At 55.2% G+C, this 24,381-nt stretch overlaps 2 protein-coding genes across 6 annotated transcripts; one reads left to right on the top strand and one right to left on the bottom strand.

The window, feature by feature from the left end:
* Positions 1 to 665: 665 nt before the first annotated feature.
* RIPOR1 (RHO family interacting cell polarization regulator 1) lies at positions 666 to 24,300 on the bottom strand. Of its 5 annotated transcripts, none has more exons than XM_016163750.2 (22): positions 24,135 to 24,300; positions 8,927 to 9,053; positions 8,657 to 8,809; positions 8,397 to 8,475; positions 7,644 to 7,667; positions 7,495 to 7,548; positions 7,189 to 7,341; positions 7,024 to 7,087; positions 6,874 to 6,917; positions 6,671 to 6,796; positions 6,116 to 6,264; positions 5,913 to 6,042; positions 4,248 to 5,828; positions 4,042 to 4,163; positions 3,044 to 3,176; positions 2,663 to 2,798; positions 2,374 to 2,535; positions 1,946 to 2,104; positions 1,599 to 1,795; positions 1,426 to 1,509; positions 1,219 to 1,309; positions 666 to 1,084 (listed from the first exon to the last, which is right to left on the bottom strand). In XM_016163750.2, exons 2-22 carry the CDS (start codon positions 9,028 to 9,030, stop codon positions 987 to 989), a joined length of 3,843 nt encoding a protein of 1,280 aa, XP_016019236.2. In that variant the 5' UTR covers positions 9,031 to 9,053; positions 24,135 to 24,300; the 3' UTR covers positions 666 to 986. The 5 variants fall into 5 exon arrangements, with proteins under 5 accessions (XP_016019236.2, XP_016019230.2, XP_016019210.2 ...); XM_016163744.2 differs by lacking the exon at positions 24,135 to 24,300 and adding an exon at positions 16,509 to 16,707; XM_016163724.2 differs by lacking the exon at positions 24,135 to 24,300 and adding an exon at positions 9,887 to 16,490.
* On the top strand, positions 16,509 to 22,805 carry LOC107520258. Its single transcript, XM_016163824.2, is given in 3 exon segments — positions 16,509 to 16,646; positions 16,648 to 16,769; positions 17,792 to 22,805. Coding segments are annotated over 3 exon segments (702 nt in total). The 3' UTR covers positions 18,234 to 22,805.
* Positions 24,301 to 24,381: the final 81 nt, after the last annotated feature.

A 24,381-nucleotide genomic window follows, 5' to 3' on the forward strand; every position in this document is an offset into this window, starting at 1 on the left:
CCTGCTTCCCAAAGCAGAACATGTCAGCCTTCAGTGGGGGGCTGCGGGGTTGTCAGTTTTGGCTAGGAAAGAGAAAGAACGTGTTATTTAGGGTCACAGGCCAACCATCTGGGTCTCCTGCCTGTGTCTCTCAGGCTCTTAGCTCTTCTCCTGCAAGGATCTCTCTTACTACCCAGCCCTCAAGGAGCCGGGTAGACTCAGCCCCACTGGTAAGAAGCTGCCAAGGCTGAGGGGGAAGACCTAAGAGCCTGGCATTTTGACAGGGTTCTGCTGCCCCCTGGTGGCTAGAAGCTCCAGCCACCACCACGCCTCTTTTTTTCCTTCTTGCTTCTTCCTCTTTCCTTCCTGGCAGCAGGGAGTTAGCTGCTAGGGAGCCATTCCCAGGACCGGCACCCTTTGAGCCTTCTCTTGGCCAAATCTGTGTTGTGGCTTCAGGCTGGGCACCTAGCTTCCAGGCCCATGGCTGAGCCACCTCAGCAACATCCCACCACCCTTTTCCTCTGCCTTCTTCTCCAAGCCCATTTCCAACCTCAGGGCTCTTTCAACTGGATTTTCAGGGAAAAAGCACATGTCATTGTCACAGTTGATGTGTGGACACACTAGTTTCAGGAAGGGCCACAGGGCGTTGGAGCCAGAGGGTCAGGAGTGCACCAGGCTAGGCCATGTAGGAAAGACATTTTGCTTTTTTAATTTTCTGTAAAACTCTGTAAATAAAATACAAAACAAAGGGACGTGGTGGGGCAGAGGCAGGATGGCCAGGCCCGGGACACTGATTTGTGGCAAGTGTGCTGAGCTGAGGCTGGGAGGCACTTAACTGCAGGCACTGACTCTACCAACCCCAAGGGCAACAGAAGAATATATTAGATTTCAATTGATAGGAATCTGTGGGGGAGGGGTGTCTGGAGCCAGCCCTCACCCTCCCTGCCAGTGCCTGGTGAGCCCTGAAAGTGGGGGAGAAGGAGCACTGGGAATGGTGGGTATGGAGTTTAGAATGCTGTGCTGGCCATGCTGCCAGGCCCGAAGATTCGGGGCAGGGCATCCAGTGACTCCTCTAGCCGTCGATGGGCAGACTGTCCCTCTTCTCCTGTAATGGGTAAGGATAGGATCAGGAGTGGCCCTAGGCCCCCCTGGCCCTCCCACCGTTTACACCATCTCACCCCTACTTCCATCAGCCAAAATGTCCCAGAACTCTACTTGACCCGTATCTCCCATCCTCACCACACTGTTGCAGGCTTTGCCGAGCAGCTTCCCTCACGACTTCTGTGTCCGTTTGGCACAAGTACACCAAGGGCTCAATGCCCTCAGGGGCCTACCAAAGGAAAAAGCATTGAGGTAGCCATAGTGGAGCAGGTGGAAAAAGCTCAGGGCCCAGGGCTGGGGGAGCCAGGAGGTGAGAGAAACGGTAAGTAGATTGGCAGGTGTCACCTTGATGCAGCCCAGGGCAAGGCAGCCGGCCACTCTCATCTGCACATCCTCATCCTCGAGTTGCTCCAGGAAGCACAGTAGGGCCTGGATAAGGTTAGGAGGACAGACTTAGCCAGATACTAGGAGCTTGGGATCCTACCTTTGCCTTCAAGGGAGCCGTGCCCAACTCTCACCCTTTCCCGGAAAGCAGGGCCCAGCGACAGGCTCCGCAGCTGGGTGCTGACAGCAGCCATGACCTTGTTGTTGCCATGGACAAGCAGGGAGCTAAGAGCCCGAAGCCCGTCCCTTCGCAGTCGCCCCTCAGGTGCTAATCTCAGAGCCTTGAGCACAACGGCCTGGTCATCTGAGTTCAGATTCCGCACCAGTAGCACTGAAAGAAAAAAGGGGGGCGTGGAACAAGGTAGCAGGTCAAGGAGCTTCCTGGGGTGGGAATCTCCTGTACCCTCATGTCCTTGTCCACACATTAAGACCCCCCCCAATAAAGTCAAGTCACTTTGTGATCAGGGCCACACTGCCTTACCTTCCTCAGCAGTCTCAGTCACATAGGCATCCATGGAGGGGCTGTCCAAGGTTTCCACATAACTCCAGAACTGGAAGACAGTGAGCTGTTCTCCAGGGCCTGGCTGGGGCCTCCTGGGCAACTTCTGCCCCAGGGCATCCTCCAAAAACTTGACACACACTGTGAAAGGCAGTGCCACAGGCCTCAGGGTTTGGATGAACCCGGGCCCTTAGAGGGAAGAGTGCTCTCACCCCAGGCTCAGGCCCAGGGGCTTCCTGTCCAAACCCTACCCATCTGGATCCTCTTGCACCAAGGCACAAATCTTTGCTATTTCTTTCTGGTGTTCAGCTCAGCATGTCTGTGGGGGCAGACCTAGCTTTCCCTGAGGTCTCATTACTGTGTATCTGAGGAAGGAAGGCAAGGGTGGGGCAGGTAGGCAGCCCACTCACCAGCCTCGGCTAAACCTGGCTGGCGCAGGGAGAGACGGGCACCGTACTGATTGCAGAAGGTGAGGAGCACCCGCTCCACAGGGCAGATGAAGGGGCCGAGTCCCTCTGTGCACTGGTCCCAGAAGGTCAGGAAGCCGGGCTGAGAGGCCGAGAACTGCACCACTGTGAGGAGGTGCATGAAACCATCAGCAACAGAGCAGGCAGGCAGGCAGGCGGGCAGACAGGTATAGATGGGGTAGGGCAAGGAAGGAGCTTCAGGGCACTCAGCCAGAGCCCACAGGGCCTTTACCTTCCTGAGCAGAGGTAGCAGGGATGTCCCATCGCCTGCTAAGCTCGCATACTGCCTCGAGCACTCGAGCCTCCCGCAGTAGCCGCTCCAGGGCCCACGCCTCCTGACAGCGCAGGGGCCCAAATATGCCCAGTTTCTGGAGAACAGGGGTAGCCAAGTAGCTCAGACCTCAAGGTAGAGCTTGGGGAGGGTGGAGCCCAGGTACTACAAGTCCCAGCATGCATTAGGAGAGGTTGGGGGGAGCCGGAGTCTGGGAGATGTTCCATTTAGTATGAGCCAGAAGATGCCAGGGGCCTGGGACGTGGGGTAAGAATGGAACTCAGGGGTCGTGGAGGGCTCCCTAGGGTAAGGGGAGGGTGGGAGGAATACCACTAGCCTCACCAGCAGGAGGCGGCTGCAGTGGTACAGGTGCTGGACCAAGGCAGTGTCTAGAGCTGGACACTCTGTGCTGAGGGGGCGGGCAATGGGTGAGTCGAGGGTGTCCTCAGCCCCAGGCACTGGGCTGCTTGGGACCCTTGGGAGAAAAATGGGGTTGACCACCTGTAGCACACGTCACCATCTGATCACCAGTGTATTTTTATTAAGTTCCCCCATCCCAGAAGAGATGAACAGATGATGCACTGACAACAGACAATGGGTAAGTTCACAGAGGACTTCCAGAAAGAGGAGGGGCTGGGACCAGTAGATAGGAGCAGGGGTCTCCAGAGTCCGTCTGCTCTATGCCACCTTCAGCTAGGACTGCTGGGACTTCCGGGACTGCCAGGGCTGGGATGGGCGGGAGTAGGGATGCAGGTGGGATGGTCTACGCCATCGGGCATAGGGGTTGTGGCCCAAGGGGCGCAGGGCACAGGACCGTAAGCTGGGCAGCAGCAGAGGAAAGAGGGGCTGGGCATGACCCTCATGTGGGAATTGGCAAAGGCAGCTCCGGGACAGAGAGCTGAGGGGCTGGGCTCTCTGGGACTGCCAGGGTTGAGACAAAAGGGGTTGTTGCTGGGGGGCCCCGGGTACATGGGGAGGCCATGAAAGGACTCGTTCATAGGGTAGGTCCAAAGTGAGGTCAAGGGAGAGAGGAGCTGGAGGCTCACCAGCTGCTGGGGACTGGCAGGGAAAGCAGACATTGCAGGAACGAGGAGGAGGAGGGTGGTCAGAAGCACTGGGGATGGAGATGGGGTTGGAAACATGGGCATCAAGGACACATGAGGAGCAAACGGGGAGAGGTGAACACAGATGCACCCACCAGCAAATCTACCCCTCCTGTCTACTTTCTGTCTTGCCGCTCTCACGTTCCACCTGGTCCCACCTGACCTGTTACCCTTTCTCGCCTTACATCTCCACCTGGCATTCTCTTCACCTCTTCCCCCTCACCTAGCCCAGCTCACCTGTCCCCAGGACCATCATTGTCTTCATCTTCATCCTCGTTGAGGAAACTGAAACTTTCCAGGGCGTGCTCCACAGTGATGCTAAGACTGGAGGCCCGGCTACGAGTCAGACCTTGTTTCTGCTGGGGTTGTGAAGGGAGTCAGAGCTGCCACCACTGCCTGGCTGCCTTCCCTGTGCTGCCATAGCCCAGCCCAGCCATCCTTACCATAAGCAGACTCTCCAGCCGGACCACCTCCTGCTCCAGGCCCTGCAGCTCAGGAAACTGGCCACGATAATCATCCAGGGCAGCCATTAGGGCCCCTAGTGCCTCCTCCAGCCTCCTGTCTCCAGCCCCTCCAGCTGCCCCTGTAACTGGGGCCTGGGCAGCCACGGCCAGGCTAAGGTCTGAATGCTGGGGCATAGGGATTAGGGGTGAAGGAGGGGGGCTTGGGCTCCGAAGGACGGGTTCAGGGGGGTCTGGGGAAGGGCTTGTGATGGGTTCCCAACTGGTACAGGCAGGACTTGGATAAGAGGCGCTTGGGACCGTGGGGTCTGCCTCAGTGCAGGATGTGGAAGCTGAGTGGTTACAGGTTAGGGGGTCGGTGCCTGGGAGGGTGGGGTCTGTGTGTGCAGAGTTGCTGGGGAGCATGGCAAGGTCTAGAGAAGTGGAAGGGCTTACACTTATAAGGGTGGGGCTTGTGACAGGATGGGTGGGGCTCCTGGTGGTCTGGACTGGGCTCTTAGCATTGGGGGTAGGACTTGTGGTGGTGTGAGTTGACATCCTGGCTTTGTGAGTAGAGCTTGCAGTAGTGTGGGTGGGGCTTGTGGTAGTATGGGTGGGGCTTGCAGTAGTATAGGTGGATTTTGTAGTGGTATGGGTAGGGCTTTTGGTGGGTTGGGCTGGGCCAGTGGCACTGGGGGTAGCAGGGCCTGTAGTAGTGAAGGTAGAGAGCATGGGTTTGATGGTGAAGCCTGTGACAGTACTTGTCAGATTTGAGACAGCGTGGCTGGGGCTTGTGGTGATCTGGACTGGGCTTGTAGTGTCTGGAGTAGGACCTGCAGTAGTGAGAGTAGAAAGCATTGGCTTGTGGGTGGGACTTGTGATGGTCTGGCCTTGTCCAATGGCACTAGGAGTAAGGCCTGTAGGAGTGAGGATAGAGGGCTTGGGCTTGTGAGTAGAGCTTGTGACGGTGTGAGTGAGGCTTGCAGCATTGCTGGTAATGCTTATGGCACTACAGGTGGAGCTTGTAGTGGTGTGGGTGGGGCCTGGCAGTTCAGGAGAGCTAGAGTCTGTGGCCTTGTGAAGCGAGGCTACATGTACAGATGGTGTGGGGTCTGTCGACGTATGGGCAGGGCCTGTTGTACTGAGAATGAAGCTTGTGGCGGAATGGCCAGGGTCCAGGGCAGGAAGGACAGGACCAAGATGCTCCCCATGGGTGGGATTTGGGTGTGTAGGCAGGCTAGATCCCTGGCTTTCTAGCCCCTCAGCCTCTACTGAAGCCTCAGCCAAGGCAGCATCCACACTGGCTTCACTGATATGGCTCAGAGTACGGCTGTAGGGGGCATGCCCATTGGCTAGGGTTGGGGCCTTGGCCCCCTCCTCATCCGTTGGCCCAGAGGTGGGGGTCTCAGGCCTATGGAAGGCAATTTGGATGGGCAGAGGCTCAGGCTGCTGCACCAGGGGCCTAGGAGCTGAAGAGTGGCGGGCAGTGCCTGAGAGCTGTGGGCTGGATGAATCATCTGAAGATTCGGATGACAGCGACCATGCCGTCCCATTCTCCAGCTCCTCCTGCCGTCTAAGCATATTCTGGGAGAGAGGAAAGGCAATTTCAAGACTGTCCCCAGAGAGTCTCTAAGGGATGGCTGCGCCTGAGTCTGGGTTGTGACTTACATAGAAGGCCTGCTCCCGAAGTGAGGGCGTGTCTGGTGGGCTCTGGCTATAGGTAGAGAAGCGCTTGGTGACTGTGGATGCCTTGTTGACAGTAGAAGCACCTGAGGGCTGGTCATCCTTGTCAAAGGGGCTGGGGAGGGAAGAGGCAGTTAGCTGGTGCCATAGGCCCCTAGACCTGTTCCCAGCCCCTGAGCCCCAACAACCTCCATGTGACTTCTAGGCTGAGCTTGATGGTGCCAAGGTCATTGATGTCCACAGCCACGACCTGGGGCAGGGCAGCGAACAGGTCCTTGGTCTCACAGGAGACACTGCCCACAACCACATGGTTGGCCAGGCCCTTCAGCTCTGTCACCTATAGCCAAGAATGCATTGTGGGGTCATAAGGGTATAGGGGTCATGAGATTGTGGGAGATCAGAGGTCTGAATTTGCACAGAAGTTACTCGATGGTCATAGGGTCATGAGGAGGTTGCAAGGATTGGAGTTCTTGGGTTAATGGGGCCATGGAGACTTGAAGCACTCTGGGAACATGAGGATCACAGAAGTTTGAATTTGTAGAGTCACTGAGGTCATGAGGGTCACAGACTTGGAAGTTCAAGAGGTCAAATAGTCATAAGGTCATAAGGTCATGGGGTCATACATTCACAGGGCCATGGAACCAGGCAGGGTCATAGTGGTAAAGGTCTTAGGGTCATAAGGGGTTCACAGGGTCATGGAGTCACAGGATCACGTGTCCTGTGGTCCCAAACAGAGACATCACCTTGATGGACAGGAATTCCGTGAGCAGAGGAAGGAAGACGGTTTCCTCACTGTCCCACACCTGCTTTCCACTACCCTCAATGCGGCCCCGCAGTTTCCAGCGCTGACGCCCGTATTTCATGCAGATCTAGGGAACAGGCAGGATGAGGCAGCCCTTGGTGTTGCAACCCTGCCATCCTATCCCTTCCCTGTACATCCTCATACCTCATACTGATCTCCCACACACAGCCGGGCGAAGCCAGCCAGCCCTGGGAGAAGGGGAGAAGGGAAGAAGGGGATAAGCCAAGTTGAGGGAGGGGTCTCAGGCACACACTTCCCTCTCCTCAACACCAGTCTGTTCCAACTACTCAGTACCTTTCATCCGGAGATGGAATTCACCCAGCTGTGCCTCCAGCTCACTCTCCAGCAGACACATGCTCTGGGAGGGATGAGCGGAGATAGGAGAGGGTCAACAACTAGTCCCTTCTCACCAGCTCTGCCATACCCTTTGCCTCTGCCTCATGGGCACCCATCCCTCACCTCCGTGTACTCTCGATGCCCCCGAGTAGCCTCAGCCAGGCTGTCCCTAGCCTCGCGGCTCCCTGGAGACCCAGTGCTGTAGGCACGGACCATGTTGTAGGCACCATCCCGAAGACGCCGCTGGACACAGTATGCCTCATACAGCTCGTCGATCTGGGCAAGTGAGTAGGGTGACAGTCGGGAGCCAGGGGAAAGTTGTGACTAACTGCTGGGGTCACTCACCCAGGGCCTAGCATCCCTGCATCTCCCTAAGATACTCAATTCCCCACCCCACACCACATGCACACATGCATGCTGGATATGTACCTTGCTGGCATGGAACTCCAGCCGTCGCAGGAAACGTTCAATGGACTTGACTTGCTGGGGGAGAAGTGCATCAGGAGAGGCCTGAAGGTTAGGGCCCTTTACCTTCCCTATGAGCCAACCTCTTCCAACACCGTTCTGTATACACTCACCTTGTCCAAGTCATACAGGAAGCCCTGCAGGGGGAGATGAGAGGGAGGACTTAGGAGGTATGGAAAGTATTCCAGCAGAGCATTTGCCCACCCAAACCCATCTAGCTCCTCTCCTTTATGGCCTCCTTCCCCTCATACCACAGTCCACAGCCACTCCAGCCAAAGCAGGGACTGACCCACTTTTCCACATGTCTAGCCTTTCGTGGGTGCTGTGACATGGATCTGGTCCCCAAGACCCCTCCAGTACCCTTCCCCCTACCTCTTCCCCATGGTCCCTTCCCTGGCCCACTTCCTTTCCTGCAACCCTTAAGAAGAGAGTTCTGTGCCTCCTCATGCATGGTTCCCTTTACCAGGGAACTCTTATTTGTTCTTAAGACCCAGCAGAAGTGTTTCCTTCTCTCAGAAATGCTGAGCTGTTCCCCAGGAAGAACCACAGCTCTCCCTAATACCACTACAACATAATCTCCCCTTGTTCACGTCTGGGGGTGGTCCTACCTACCCTACTGGAAGCTCCCATGGGCAGGCACTGGGTCCCAGGCAGAGAGTGTGCACAGCCTGGGGAATGTGGGGATAGAAAACTCCCCAGCCTTTCCTGATATCCTCTTTCTGGTTACTCCTATTTTCTGGTCACACCTGGACTAAGTCACCCCAGAAAACAGCCCTGATGTCATCCAGGGCTGGCCTTGCAGAGTCCTCCATACCACAAGAGCAAAGAGCATTAGTCCAGGGCATCCTTGCCAACCCTTCACTCACCAGGCGAGAATTCCTCTTGGATTCCCTTATCTGCCCCTGGAGTTTCTCCTGCTCCTGCTGGTGCACTTCCAAATAGGCCCTGGGGAAACAGGTGACAACAAGAATTAGCTTACCTCTACAACCTCCATCTGCCCAAGGTTCAGGCAATGGGGAAGAGTGTGAGAAGCTGGGAAAGTTCTCACTAGCAGAAAGGGGATGGGGCCGCCGGGAGGGATCCTGGGACAAGGCATTGGGATCCCCAGGCATTGGGAGTTGCTTACGTCAGGCCCCGCTTGAGCGCAGCGTACACCAGGTCCAGCCGCTCAGGTTGCGGGACCTTGGGGGCCGGGTGCGCCACGGAAAACATCCTGGACACTCGAGAGAGCGCTGGGGGCTTCCGTGGGGGTCCCGTGGGACTGAAGGCCGGGAAACTCCTGAAGAAGAGGCTATACTCAGACAGGGGCAAGAAAGAGTCCCCCAAACCCTCTCTGCACCCCAGCTCCAACCCGGTCAGACTCTCCTGACCCTATCAGCCCCCCTCTTCTGCGTACCTGGGCCCCCGCTCGTGGCTGCCGAGGACGCCTGCGAAGGACTGGCTCCTATTGACCCGGGCGCTGAGCAGGCGGCGCTGTGGCCGCACCGAGAGGGACATCATGGAATGAGTCCGCGCGGGGCTCCCTGAGGGTGGCGAGGGTGGGTGTCCAGCGCCAGTCGGGCCCTTGAAGACCCCTCCCCGCGGCCCGACTTCAGTATCTTAGTCTTGCCCGACACGGCCTGATTCTGAGAGTCCGACAACCCCGCCGGCCGGCCCCGGCGCTAATGACAGGGCGGCCGCGGACGACTCGGCCTCGGACTCAGCGTGGCCTCGGCTCGGCCCCCACTTCCTGCAGAGGTGCAGGCCCCGCCTGCGGCACGGGGCAGGAAGGGGGGATCGCGCGGCGACCCTCCCCCGGCTGGGAAGGGGCAGGAAAGGGGCGGGGCGCGCGAAGAATGTGCGGAAGCGCCTGTTTACCGGGGGCGGGGCGGGCTGCCCAGCCCTGCCCCTAACCTCCCCCCAAAGTGGACCTGGAGCTCGGCGCCGGCTGCCTGCGAGGCCGCTGGAGGTCACCTGGAGGGGCGGGGTGCGGGCTTTGAGCCCAGCGGAGCTGCCCGACAGGCCTGGCCAGCGCGGGTTTGGCTCCGGCGACCCACCCGCCCTGGGTAAGCTGCTCCCCTCCAGCCCCCACTGGCTCCCAAGAGCCTGGACGCCAGAGTCCTCCTGGCGCCCAGAGCTGGGGGATTCCCAGAGTGGGGGGCAGTGCCGAGAAGTGCCCCGCCCCCTCCACTTTCCTGCGGCTCGGACCTGGAAACTGAGTCACAGACAGACGCTTTCGCCCGGGCCCTTGGCGGGAAGGGATCCTTTGCAGACTCCCACCCTGTTCCGGCGAAACACGCTCCCTTGACCCCCAGAATCCGGCCCGCACCCTCTACAGCCATCCACGGAGCCCTCGCAGCCCCAGGCCGGGTCCTACCTTTCTTCTTGGAGTTCATGGTAGGTCCGGGGACTGCCCACCACCCCGTGCTTGCCCACCGTGTCCCCGCCGGCCCAGGGCCACTCAGTGCCGGCCTGGCTGGGCTCCGCGCTCGCTCCTGGCGACTCTGGTTCGGGCTTCAGCTCCTCCCAGCGCCGCCCCCCGCCCAGTTCCTGCCGCCTGACTCAACCCGCCGGGATGGGGCGGGACCGGCTGGATCAGGGGGGCAACCGGGCCTCGGCTTGCTTGGCCTCTGGGACGGGTGACTGGGGATTCCCCTCCGGAATGGGACTGACGGGGATCTTCTGGGCTTGGGTCAGGAGTGCAGCTAAAGGGAGTTGAGCACAGCGGCGAATATGGAAAGATAAATAGAATGAAGATATTGAATGGGTGCTGGATTGGGTGCATTTAGCATAGGGGGCTCATAGTGTGGCTGTTGAGGGGTGTTGAGAGAGGGCTGAACACAGCGGGCTGAGAGTTGGGGTTCTGGGTGTGAAGGCTAGAGAGTAGGGGCTGAGAAAGTGGAAGGAAGGGCTTGGGTCCTAAGTGGAGGGACTGTGCCAATGGAGGGCATAGAGTCAGGTGCCAAGCATGAGGGGTGTGGGAGGCTGAGAAGAGAAAGGGCCTATAAGTGTGGATTCGGATCAACCCCATATTATGTGTTGCTGCCCAGAGAAGGAACTGGATGCAGAGTCCAACAAACTTCATGCACCATACTCACTCCCACACCCACAGAGGGGGTGCTCAGTCTCTGTACTCCCCCTCTCCCCTAAGCCCCAGGAAAGAGGACCCACTGCCCAGCCAGGGCCTCCTCTCCAGCAGAAGCTGCATCCTAGGGCAGAGGCCCATCCTTCTGGCCACCTGCTCACATAGGCTGAATCCCCTTGGTGTCAGTTAGCCTTTTCCTGCACACATATCTCTTCCCTGAAAATCCCTTGTCCACCTCCAGCCAGGATAGAGGCCACCATGCCCTCAGAGGGGCTGAGCAATCCCCCACCCCATAATCGCTCCTGCTCCTTGATGTTCATTCAGTTCTACTGAACGGGGCTTACTTTCTCCCCAGGAGGCTGGGGCGGGCCCAGGGTTCTGCATTTCCAACTAGCCCCTATAGTTTAGATGCCAGATGTCCAAGGACCCCAGTTTGAGAAGTGCTATCCTCTCCTTGAAAATTGGGTGCTATGCACCCCACACAGGCAACTATGCATTCGGCGAATTGCCTGCCTTGTACTGGCCTATCTGCATCCTTCAGCTATTCCCCCATGGGAATACCCCCGCCTTATCACCTGCTCTGGAATGCCCCCTTCCTAAATCACAACCACATTGATCACAATCTTCAGGCTTTCTCTATCATTCTCACCTCACCTGCCTTCTACCTGAGACCTCTTGGGCTCTCAGATCATTTATTCAGCTATTCACTGAGTGATAACCCTGTGCCAAGCATGTGCCAGTCACTGGAGATACAGCCCAGAATTGCACAGACACCACCCTGCACAGAACTCACAGTCTGCCTCTGCTTTCATTTTCTCTGCCAGCTCCCTCCTACCTTCTCTCCCCTACCTTCCCTGCACATCGCTCTCTCCAGGCTGGATCTAGACTCGCCTGCTGCTAATATTCCCAGCACTCTGCCTTTCTCCCCTACCTGGCAGAAACCAGCCCTGAGCAACTCAACTCCCTGCCTTTTCTGCACCTGCACACAGGCTGGCAGTAGCTGCCAGAGGTCTTGGCCCAGTAGCTGAGCTGGAATAACACAGCAATTCTCAACCTTAGCCAGTGTCTTTTTTCCCACTGGGGAAATCCTCATGTGCGGCCCTAGTCATCTCTCTCCCTTCTCACGGAAGATGAGTATTTTAGCCTTTCTCCACAAGCCTCAAACAAGCTTGAGTCACTCCCTCATAAAAAATGGAAACTGCCCAGATGTCCATCAGTTGATAATGAAATGCTCTACAACAAAAAGAGTGAACAAACAACTACTACATGCAATAATATGGATGAATCTTAAAGATCTGATGTTGAGTGAAAGAAGCAGGACTGCAAAGGAGGACGTATGTATGAGTCCGTTTTTGAACAAAGTTCAAAAACAGGCAAATCACATCTGTGGTGATAGGAGTCAGAATAGTAGTTACCCTGGGGAATAGTGACTGGAAGGGGGCACAAGGGGTCTTCCAGGGTGCTGGTAATGTTCTAGTTCCTAATCTGTGTTCTACTTCCTGATCCTATATGGGTATGTTCCCTTGTATAAATTTATCAAGCTGTACCACTGAGGACATGTACCCTTTCTGTATGTATATTATATTTCAACATAAAGTTGACTTTAAATAAATAACTACAAAATGAAATGCCCCCTCTGTGGACCCTGTGTCTCCTTCTAGCGACCCCACCCCTCACCCCATCTGGCTCTTTCAGAACCAAGTTCCTGGAAGAGATGCCTACCTCCATTTCCTCTCCACACCCACCCGCTCTTCTTTCCATTCTGGACCGCCTTCCACACCCACCACTCCCCTGACTGGGCTGGACGAGGTCACCAGTGCCTCCCTGTTGCAGAATTCAGTGTCCAATGTTTAGTTCTTATCCTGCTTGATCTCAGTAAAGCTTTTCACTTTGTGGCTCTCTTCCTCTTCCTTGAGCCCTTCCTTCCTTTGAATTTCAAGAGGTAACACGCCCCTAGTTTTCCAATCTCTCTGGCTACAAATCTTATTTTCCCTCAGAGAATCTGTCTGTCTCCCTAGTCCTGAATGGGCCTCATTCTTCTCACCCTTGGGCTATGTACACCTCCCACAGTTCAGTGTCATCTAAAGTTGTCCCCAACTTCCTTATCTCTTCTGTGCCCAAATTGCTTTTCTGAGCACCAGGCCCGTGTGTCCAACTGCCTGCCTGTTGCCTCCTCAGAAGCTGAATGACAGTACAGAGTGGTCTATTAGGGATATGCTGAGTTTGAGGTCCTCAAACTGTATTCACCAATTTCCTCCTCAAACTTGACCCTCCCCAGTCTTAACCTCTCCATGACAGCCCCACCATCTATTTACCCAGTCCTTCAAGATAAACTAGGAGTCATCTCGGATGCCTCGGTCTCTGTTACCCTCCACATCCACTCGCCCACCCACTCCTGCCACCTCTGGATCCTGCCCCTCTTCTCTATCCCCATGGCTAGAATTCAGGTCCAAGCTGTCACCAGCTATCACCTAAAACCCTACTGCGGCTTCCTAACGGACTGACTCTGCCTCTACACTAACCCACACTGATCCATTCTTTATTCAATAGCGACATTGCTCTTAAAATTCCAGTCACCTGACCATGCCAAAAACTGTGCTTTATCGAGTGCCTTCTATAGGCCACACACTGTGCTTAATTAACAAACATTTAATTTTGGCAATAGCCCTATCAGGTAAGTCCTTTTAGCCCCATTTCACAGATGAGAAACCTGATGCTAACTGGCTGTGTGACCTTGGGCAAAACATTCACTTTTTTGAGCTTCAGATTCCTATCTGTTAAATGAGAATAATAATAAAAATAACAACGACTATCTCACAGGGTTGTTGGGGGGATGAAATGAGATATTTCCCCTCTAAAGGGAGTGTTTGGGGAAGAGAGGATTGTATGTGTGGTAGGGAAGTTGGGGTGGACACACTATCTCACTGTAAGTGCACGACTAATATTAACTGCTGTTATTAACAATTATTAATCTGCCCAAGATTACACAGCTGGCAAATGACAGGGCCAGGATTCAAACCCCGGTGGTCTTACCCTAGGACACTAAATCTTCAATGTCCCTTTATGCTGACTCTTGCAAAACCCATGGGTAATACCCTGCCCCAAAGATAAAGTCCAGACTCTCTAATGTGATCCACAAGACTCTTCCCTCATATACCTTCGGCCATCCTTCCCTCATAGTCCCCTGCTCCCCCCATGGTCTTTCTGTTCCAGCTGCTGAGACCCTCGCTCAATACCTGCAAGGTTCTTTAGCATTTGAGCAGCAGCCCCCATTTCTCCTATACCCTCTTCATACTGTCCTCACCCTGACCAGCTCCCTTTCCTTTTTCAAGTCTTACCCTGTGACTTCTTCCTCCAGGAAGCCTGCCTGGGGTTGGTTCCCCCTTTTAGGCATCTCATAGCTTCCTCCCTCTGATCCTTGAGACCACATAACTAGGTTGTTAGTTCTCCTTTAGTGTCTGTCTTCCAGCCAGACTGCGAACTCTAGGGGTTGGGGTTATCTGCTGGGCTCACTGCTGTACCCTCTGGGCCTGCACCAGGGTGATGAAAGAGGGGGGAGCTGAGTATGAGTTGGGGGTGGGGCTACATGAACTGGCTGCCTAGACAGAGAAACAGCAGATCCTGAGCTGTTGGAGGGGTAGATTTCAAGTCTGGTTATCTATCTCCCATACCCAACCTATAAGTTTCCCGGTCCCTTCCTTACTTTCTGATTATATCAGTGAGTGGGGTTCTGCTCCCTTGGTATAGGGCATGGTGGGGGTCCCCTGGGATTCTGGAACTGAATGAGTGGGCTAGATTCAGATTAGGCTGTCTATCCCATCAATTTTCTTTCTCTGACTAGGGCTTTGCTACCACCAACCCCTTTGTCCCACAGGAACCAGGATGTATAACTGTTGGTCCACTCTTCCCAAATGACCATCAGAATACCCATCTGAGTGACCATTTCAGGAGGTGGATAGGTAGTATCTACCCTGCTGTAGAAGAGGGAAAGAACTGAGCCCCTTGAGCTAAGGAAGAGAATCCACCTGAACTGGGGACTAGCTGATTAGAGCCAGAGGACTCTCTGGATTTACTGAAGACTGTTCTGAATGTGGGAAAGGTCACAAAGGTGATAGGGCCTGCAGAACTGCCACCTTGGGGCAGCAGTAATGGAACTTTGGCCACCTGCATGGCTGCAGATCCTGCAGCCCCCAAAACCCTCTGCATGCCTCACATGTGTGAGGCAGGAGGTCCTGCCACTTACACTGCCCAGCTCAGTGGTCCTCTTGCTAGGAGTCCCTGGCCCAGCCCCACCCTGTGGGTCAGCCCCACTGCAGTTAACAGATGCTAAAAATAACTGGGGTAAGGAGGGGTTACAAGAGAAAATGGGGTCCCTCCTGAGCCTTTCCCTGTCTCCATGGCAACTGCCCCAAACCTGGCTGCTGACTTCATGCTGCAGCTGCTGGAACAGGGAGGGAGGCGGGCCCTGTCTGGGACCCCCCACCCCGGAACCAGGCGGAGGCAGCAGGGTGGCCTCACTTCCTGCCGGCCCCCTCCCTAGTCAGCTGGTCACATTCCCAGACCAGCCTTGTGCTGAAGGCCTGGTGGCTTCCCCTAGGCCAGGCCTGGTAGCAGTGTGAGTCCCAGTGGCAGCAAGGGGTTGCCCAGACTCAGCCGCTCCCTTCCCATCTGCTTTTCCACCCAGGGAGGACCTAGCCTGGAGCCCTGTGTGTTCCCTCCACCCTTACTCAAGTCCAGGTCCCTCTCTCTGGCTGCTGGACTAGAGGACCCAGGACTCTTGAGCAAGGGTTGAAGTATGAGCTAAGCTAGGGCTTACAGTCTTGCTGGAGTATTTTGTACCTTACTCGGATTCTCATCTCCCCCACCCACTCCCCTCCATGCCATGGACGTGGATAGTGCAATAGCAAGAATTCAGATCCGGGTCTAATTCCCACCTCTCCCCAAACCAGCTGTGTGACCTTGAGACTATTACTTAACCTCCCCGTGCCTGTTTCTGCATCTGCCAGATAGATATAACCCTCCTAAGAAAGCTACGCCCCTGCTGATCACTGCAGGCCTAGGGGAGGCCCAGGGCACCATTATTGTTATATTAGACTGTACACAGTAGGTGCTCAGCCAGCCAGCCTGGACATGCATTAGGAGCAACCAAGTAGAACTGGCTGGGAAGGGTTAGTCCCAGAGGTGGGCTCAGGCCTCACTGGGAAGAGGAGGACAGAGAAGGCTGAGGTGGGATTTAGCCCTGCCCAGTAGCCCCTTCCCCAAATCAGTTCTGCAGGGTGCCTAAGCTTAGCTGTTTGCAAAGACCCTACACCAGATTCCCATTTCCAGGACAAGGTCTGTTCCCCACCACGCTGGAGCGATCGTCTCAGACTTCAGCCCAGCCAGGTTTGGGCAAAAAGCCGGACCTCAGGCCAGGCTCCGGCTGAGCCGGGCCCCAAAGCGGCTTAGGCCGGTCGGTGGGGCTGGGAGGATTAGCTCATCCCGGAGGACGGCTTGAACCCCTCGTCACCCCCTCCTCATTCCCAATTCAGCTTTCCCTTTGAGGAAGGCAGAAGGGGCTCCGGGAGAGCAATCGTGCCAGGGCCCAGGCTGGTGCCAAGGGCCCGCCCTCAGGCCTGGCCCACTCCAGAGCCCCGGGGCACGGGCCGCCTGGGCCTTGCTGCGGTAAGGAAGGAGGCAGTGCCGGGCGCGGCAGGGCTGGAGGCGGCGGCTTTTGTGGGGCCAAGCTGGGTCCTCCGCGCCCAGGGGAAGGGGAGGAACGATATCGTGCGGCCCGGGTCCCGGGGAAGGGGTGATGTGGGACAGGGCCGCAGCCGGGGCAGCAAATTTGGGATCTACGGGGCGGTGCTGGCGAAGGAGGCACTGGAATCGCCGCTCCAGCCCCTCGCCCGGCCTGCGGACTCCGGACACTTACATGGCTGCGCTGGGCTACGCGGACCTCACGCTCTCTGTGCGCTCGTCGGTGCCCGGCCTGGTCAGTCGCGCCGCAGCTGCCGCTGTCGCCACCGCCGGCGGCCGCCCCTCCCTGCACCCCGCCGACCCGCTCCTCCCTCGGCCCGTTGGGCCCCACCCCCCGCACTGCCGCAGCTCTGGCACCCGTGGAGGGGCCCACGGCTTGCTCCGCCCTCTCGAGTAACGGGGCAGCGGATGACCCGCGGAGTCCACCAGCTTGTGGGTAGGCGGGCCCCTGGAGGACGCAAGGGCGGCGGGAGCGCAGGAAACAGGGCGGCTTTTAGAGAACCGCTCGGCAAGGAAGTCCTATTCCTTCCCATGCAGACCCCAAAACCGGGTCCGCGGGGGAGCCCGGCTTGCCCGTGCCCTGCTCAGATTCCATAGCCGCTAGAGACCTGTGACTGCCTAAAAGCAGTCCTGGAGTGGCCACTGCTGGGTTGGGTTGGCTAGAGGAACGGATCAAGGCCAGTTTCTGGGAGGGGAACAGGGAGGCCAGAATCCTAGCCTTTGGACCCCTTCTGGGTCCAGGCACTGCCCCTCAGCCCAGCCTCAGTTTCTCTGCTGCGGGGGTAGGCTGCCCTTCCTGCCACCGTCTGGGCTTTTAGCCAAGCTATGCAGTTACCACTAATTGGGTACGATTTCTGGTCTTGCTCTCTGAGCCTGGGTGAGTTACCTGGGCTTGGGGCACATTTCGGCCAAGGGAGCCAGAGCCCAGTCCTTTCCAGTGAGGGGTCTGGAACACTGAGTCTCCGCAAGGGTGGGTTGAGGTGGAGCTGAGAGCTGACCCTACGATGGCGATGGCATCAAAAGGCCAGCTCCACTCCCCCACCCCTCCCATCTGTAAGATACCACTGGCCTTCCCCAACCCTGAATGCTCTGCCTCCCACTCCCACCCTTCAGGCTTCACTTCTGTAGTCCTCTGCCTTTAGAGGTAACACAGACACATCACAGACATACATGGTTTGAAGGACTTTAAGCGGTTCCTGAATATACTCCTGAGTGAGGGTTGGTATTGACAACCAATCTGTTAGGGCGGCATGAGGCACAGACCCTCAGGGCACTGATATCTTCTCCCTCACCAGTTCTTAGCAGACATACACCTCACTCCCTCCCAGCTCTCCCACCTCTTCAGCCCCCTTTCTTAGCCTCCCTTGGCAGCATTCTGTAGTCCTTAAGCCTGGGGATTGCTTCCAGGGACTGGGTTCTTCTTTCTTTTCCCCACTGTAATATATCATCCAGTTTCAGGGCTTCCATCCATCCACTGCTGACCATCCCAAGCCTTCCTGTGTGCCCAGAGCCCCTGGATGACCCACCAGATCTCATGACCTTCCCCAGAGGGACTCATCTTCCTTGGTCCTTACCTCTGCAAAGCATCGCAGTCCACTTAGGCTCCCACCTAAGCCAGAGCCTGGGCCTCTCCAGAGCTCTCAAAACTGGCACCCATTGGTCCCTGCCCACCTCTAACGTCACTTTCTCAGCGAGGCATCCTCTGACCACCTCTGAAGACAGCCTCTCCTTGTTACTATCATCACATCCTGTGGACTCAAGCCTTCATGTCACTCATCACCACGAGGCAGCGTGTATGGCCATGTATTCTCCTGTGTCTAAACCTACCACGCTGTGGTCGCTAAGCTCTGTGGGAGCAAGGGCCATGGAAGTCCTTGTCATCACTGTCCCTGGCTCATAGTGGGAGTTCATGAAATATTTGTTGAATGAGTGAGTTTGAATGAACAAATACATGAACGCTGGACATCCCCTCTTCGCCCCCACCTTCCTTCAGCCTCCTAGTCCTGTTGATTCTACCTCCTTAATATGTTTCACATTCATTCCCTCCCCAGCCCTCACCTCCCACTACTAGTTCTCTGTCGTTTATTAATTCATTTGCCAAACACCCGCTGAGCACTCAGGGCTGGTCCTTGGGCTGGCAGTGGCATAGAGCTCTCCCTGTGCTATTGCTCAGGGCTCTGATGAGGCAGAGCGGATTGTGGTGCTGTACCAAGGCACTGTCCAAGGAATTATTTCTCAGTCTGGGATTCTGGAATTCCACTTCCAGAAAATTCCCATTTTTAATGGATGGTTTCCTTGCCCATCATAGTCAATTACTCTGTCCTGTGTCTGGCTATGCATCTGCATTGTCACATCTGGTACTAGGCCCAGGCCACCATCTTTTCTGGCCTCTCTTCCTCCTCCTTTGTCCCCTACAGTAGTTCTCCACCTGACAGTTGAAGTGATCTTTTAAATCATAAATCAGTTCATGTTGACTCCCTAATGTCCTCAGGATAAGTCCAGACTCTGTAGTGGGGCCTGCAAGACCCAGAAGATCTGGCTTGTGATGACCTCTGCTCCTCCTTTCCCACGCATCCTGCCAGCCTTTGCTGCTCTGGTTCCACTACACCAACCTACCTCTGGCTCCCTGGACATGGTCCCCACTCTCTGGTCTCTGGCTCTTCTCCCAGCCTCCTTTCTGTGTGGGATCAGGAATTCTCCCCCTTATCCACTTAGAAGACAGCTCAAACCTCACCTCCTCCAAGAAACCTGTGTCTTCTGGCTTCCCATTCACCCCTTCTGAGCACCCATGGTGCCTATTGGAATCCCTGTATGTGACCAGGCCTGGCCCCCCATCCTCTGACCACCAGGGCCAGGCATGGAGGGGGCTGCAGTGAGTAGATGGGATACCTGAGGCTTCCGCTGGCCCTCTCCCATTGCCCAGGAGCCTTGACAGCATCCAAGGGCCAGAGGGTGCTGGAGACATTCCAGGCCTCCCCCCAATAACCAGTGAGCCAGGAGAGGAAGGACACAGCTGAAACCCATTTCACAGAAGAGCCACCTGAGGTTCAGGAATGGCAGGACCTTTCCATGGTCTCGTCATTAGGAAGGGATGGAGTCTGAACTTCAACTCAGCTCACTGAGCCCTAGTCAGCTGGGCCTTGTCTGAGTCAGGCATCATTCTGCGAGCACATGCTCTGCCTGGCGCTGGACAGGCAGCTGGGGCAGAGTTCCAATCATCGCTATTTCTAACCCTGAGCACTTCATGTTCCTGATGGGATGGGCTCTGGCCTGAGAAAATTTCCTCTATTAGATAACAGAGGGTGGTGAGAACCATAGTGAACCCTGGCATATGGCATAGCTAGTTCTATTTTTGGAAGTAATGCAGTTCAAGTCCCAAACCCCAGAAAAATGGGGGCTTCCCTCACCCCGCTCCACAGGCCCTGTAGCTATAACTCTCTGATATGCAACTCCCCCCAGCCCCCGCCCCACCGGCCTTGGCTTTCTGTGAAGGGACAGAATAAAGCCTGCTCCTTACCGTGCCTGTGCCCACATGCCTCAGACAGATTGTGCAGCATTCATTCACCAGATATTTAGCAAGCATTTGTGGAACCTGCTGTGTGCTTGGCCTGGGGGCACCAGAAGTGGAGAAGAGGTGAGGCCACCTAATACCTACCCATGGGGGCTCACTGCTAATTAGGGCAGGTATATTTCTGAGTCTCTTCACCCCTTGTGTCACTAAGGTGAGTGTGTGATTGTGAAAGTGTCTGTGTGCACACTTCTGTGTGTGTGAGTGTGAGTGTGTGCTGGTTAGGAAGGGCTTTGCAGGCAAGTGGGCCTTAGCATGGCAATTGTTGGGCAGAGGGTAGGTTCTTAGAGAGTGTCCGGGGCGGAGAGCACAGCAGAATTCAAGGCATGGGAGGGAGGAGCAGCTTCCTTTGCTGGCGGGGAGCAAACCTAATGTGGCCAGAGAATTGTGTGAGTTATGTATTGGGGATGGGGTCAGTCACATTACTTTGGGAACTGGCTGAGAAGTATAGATTTTACCCCTGGTGATGGGGAGCCTGGGCTTTAAGTGGGGGAAGTTTGTGGTCACATCTGTGTTTTGCAAAGGTCATGCAGGCAATGCACAAAGGGAGCAGGTAGAGGCAGCAAGGAGGCTGCTATCATTTTCCAGCCAAGGGCATGGTGGACTGGGCCAAGGTTGAGGCAGTGGGGATAGAGAGAAAGAGACATTCGAGAGGTGTTCAGGAGGCAGACTAGAGGGCTGGGTAACTGATGGGATGTGGAGTCTGGAGAGAGAAGCAACCCAGATGATGCCAAGGTTTGGGGCCTGAGTAATGGGTGGATACTGGTGTTTTTCAATGATGTGGGGAGGCCTGGAGGATTGGCTAAGGGCGAGATGATGTGGTTAGTTTGGCAGGTGGTATCTGAGATGTCTGGGGGCCATCCATCCAGGAGGAGGTGTTCAGAAGGCAGCTGGATGTGTGGGTAGAGGAAAGATACTATAGACAGCATTTGGAAGAGACAATGGTCAACAGGCTTACCAAGAGCTCAACTGGAAGAGCGCTAACAGTGCCATGTCCTGCTAGAGCACTTTAATGAGTGGTGAGGGCAGATGCAGGCTTGAGACATGATAAGTATGGGATTTGTGGATAAGTCTGTGCCTGTCGCCAACCTCCACCGTCCCAGCCTGAACCCTGCTCCCCATTGTGTGTGTCAAAGGGCAAAGGCCAGGGTTGCTTCTCCATGTTCAAGTCTTGGTTCCTGGAGCCACTTCTCTTTTCTGATGCTTTAAGTGCACCCAGCCACTCATTCTTTGAAATTGCAATTTTAAGAGGCACTCTGTCTCATTAATAATCAACACGATGCAAATGTAAACAACAGGAGACGCGCTTTTTTTTTTTTTTTGCCTCTGAGATTGGCGGTGATAGACATGATGTGTGAGTGGACACTCTGATGAGAGTGAGAATCGAGTTGAGTATTTGAGAGTAGTTTTTTTTTCAGGATGTCAAGCACAAACTTCCCTTTCACTCTGCAGTTCCACTTTAAGAAATTTTTCCCGAAGAAACAGTTGTACAGACAAGAAAAGATCTGTGCCTGAGGATGTTGATTACTGGCTTGTTTAGTCAGGGAAGGGATGCCACAGTCCTTGTGATCATCAGTGGGACAGCGAGAGCAGAAGAAGGTTTGTGCCCCAAGATGCTCTGTGGCCACTGAAAATGCATGTCAGGCATGGGCTAAGCACCTATCATGAGCTGGCATAATTCTGCATGCTAGGGACACGGAGGCAGATCAGATGGGCAAGATCTCTGTTCTTTAGGAGTTTACACTCCAGTCAAAGGAGACAGATAATAATAATCACGTTAACATGTTAGTAAGATGACTTCAGAGAGAGGAAGAGCTATGGAGAGACCAAACAAGGTGATGTGTTGTAAAGTAATGGAGCTGAAGGGCTACTTAAGTCAGTGGGGTCAGGGAAGGCCTCTTTGAGACAGTGACATTGGAGCCAAGACCTGGATGACGAGAAGGAAGCAGTCATTGAATGATCTGCAGAAAGAGGGAAGAGCTGGGGCAACAGCTCAGAGGTGAGCTTGCTGTATTTGAGTCATGCAGGCTGGAATAGAGAGAAGGGCCGTCTGAGAGGCAGCACGGTCGGGTCAGGTAAGGCAGGGAGTTTTAGATCTCCGAGTAGGGAAAGGTGCTCATCACCCTAGACGTGGAGGAGTGGGGAAAACACCAGAACAGCCGCCTGTTCTCCTGTAGCAGGAGGCTCCTCAGGTCAAATCTGTATCCATTGGCCTTGACAGCTGTCAGGAGACAGCCCTGTGCCAGAAGTGGCCACCATCTCTGGGTATTGTCATTTGACCTGGTTTTATTTTCTTTGTATTTACTTACACAAATAATGGTTTGCAATGAACACGTCATTGTTTTCAAAGACAGCATAGCCATTACTTATTCAGGCATTTCCAGGCCAGCTCCTATACCCGTAGGTGTAAGTTTGTAGTCCAGGGTCCACAGGTGACTTCCCTGGGGACTCTGCTACAGGCAGGGCTGTGTCTGTCATTGGCCCCACTGATCTAGCTTTGGCCTCCTGGAGGACTTGTGAGCAGGGCGGTGCTGGGGTAGGATGATTGTGTCCCGAGGGCTGAGGGCTGGGCCAGCGTCCTTCCTTCCTTCCTGTCTTCCTTCTCCTATGGGATAAGTGGGAGGGACGTCCATGCCTCTCTCAGATCATGGGATTAGCTGCTCCCCTGGGACCCTTTGAGGTGCCTGACCTAGGCTGCAGTGTGCACTGTGGCATTTATTACTGAGTTCCTATCGCTAGAAAAACTGTTCTGAAAGAGATCTGGAGAGCATCATGGTGGGGAAGGTCCTAGCCATGGGCATCTGGCAATACCCCTCACCCATCCGACTATGACCCTGGGGCAGAGGATCCTCAAACTGACCCCCGCGATGTCCTAGCCAAGCCCAAGAAGTATAGCATTGGTCTTTAGCGCCACCGTGTGGAAAGTGTCCACACTACAGTTGCAGGTTTCACAAAATACTACCAACTCCAGGGGATGACGGCGGGACCCAAGTCGAGTTCGGTTAATGGATAGTCACTGAAATTTGCAGTGCACAACCTATTCAGCCCTATGTGGTAACCCTGCTCACACTCTGACCTGGTTGCAGTTCATGGTCCCTGGGAATCCCACTACCATTAAAACCTCCTCCACATTCTGAAGCCTCTTCATAAATGCTCCCTGACCCTCCACTTCTCAGTCCTATCCTCCTTTAACCTGTCTGGGAGTGTTGGACACAGATGATACTCCCTTCTGAAGCTCCCTCTTGCTTCTCTGACCGCTCCTCTTGAATTTCTAGCTGGCTCTCTCTCTTCATGCCTCTCGGTGGGCTCCTTGGGGTGCTGGGCCCCCTTCCCTCACCCTTGATTCTTTTGTCTAGTCTATTCCGACAACTTCCAGAGCCTTGTTTCCATCCCCACAATGATGACTGAGTCTCAGCCCCCTATCTCTCACTCCACTTCCCCTTAAGATGACCCTTGAGCACCCCAAACTCATTGTGTAAAGCTGGCCCTAACTCTTCTAAGAACTGTTCCTCCTCCCAGGTCCTCATGTTAGTAGTCTGAGTGGCCTTTCCCCTAAAACCTCATCAGCCACCAGGTCTACCCCGTCCTCCCCAGCCCCACCACCCCACCCTTGGCCAGGGTACCACCTGCACCTTCTATCTGGCCTCTTAGTGTCTGCCCTTGGTCTCACATAGCCTGGTCCATTCTCCACAGGCAGCTAGATGGCCCCTGAATACCAGATCCTGTCCCTTCTCAGGTCCCCCTAGCACTTATCTCTGGCAAATTTCTCCCCAGGAGGTCTTAGCTCCAGCCAGACTGAACTTCTCTGTTCCCTGAATACACCTTGCTTTCCCAAGCCTCTGCATTTTTGCACAGGCTGTTCTGTGTATCTTTTTCCTCCTTCCTCCACCTGGCTAACTCCTGCCCACCCTCTAGGTCTCAGCTCAGACACCACTTCCTCTGAGATACCTTCCCTGGACCCAAGGCTAAGTCAGGAACCTCTTCCTCACTCACAATGCCCTATACTTCTCTCATCACAGTCCTTTTTTGAATCCCTTTCTGAAAGGGCCACCTGCTCCTGTCCAGGGCTCTACATGCCAAGGCCAGATCCAGGATGAAGTCACTCTGTGCCTGATTCCCAGCCTCAGAGGTCCTGGATCTCAAAAGTTATTGAGTGTAGAGAGAGCAAAGCCATGCCTGTGGGTCACGACAATGAACCAGTGGCCAAGCTGGGATACGACCCAAGATTCTTACCTTCCCCTCCAGGATTCACCTGCTCCCCCAGATGCCATTGTGAGCTGAGTCAGGATCCTGGACAGCCCAAAGGACCTTGACTGATAGAGTTGGCAGGCTCTCAGCCTGGGGGGAAAGCAGCCGTTAGCCCAGGCTCTTGAGAGCCCAGGGTGCTGGTAAAGGCTGTTTCTGGAAGGGAGCTGGTGTGCAGGTGACACAGGCCAGCACATCTGATGAAAAGATTTAATGAGATTCCCTTCTCCCACAG

The sequence above is a fragment of the Rousettus aegyptiacus genome, unplaced genomic scaffold (assembly GCF_014176215.1).
Source record: "Rousettus aegyptiacus isolate mRouAeg1 unplaced genomic scaffold, mRouAeg1.p scaffold_m13_p_14, whole genome shotgun sequence".
In the NCBI taxonomy this organism is placed as follows: domain Eukaryota; kingdom Metazoa; phylum Chordata; class Mammalia; order Chiroptera; family Pteropodidae; genus Rousettus; species Rousettus aegyptiacus.

Bases quoted from the DNA above. Each gene is read 5' to 3' on its own strand.
- RIPOR1 (XM_016163724.2), bottom strand. The intron at 7,549-7,643 runs GTGAGTGTATAC...CTTCTCCCCCAG, and splicing joins TCCTGTATGACTTGGACAAG to CAAGTCAAGTCCATTGAACG. The intron at 1,796-1,945 runs GTAAGGCAGTGT...TTTTTCTTTCAG, and splicing joins GACTGAGACTGCTGAGGAAG to TGCTACTGGTGCGGAATCTG.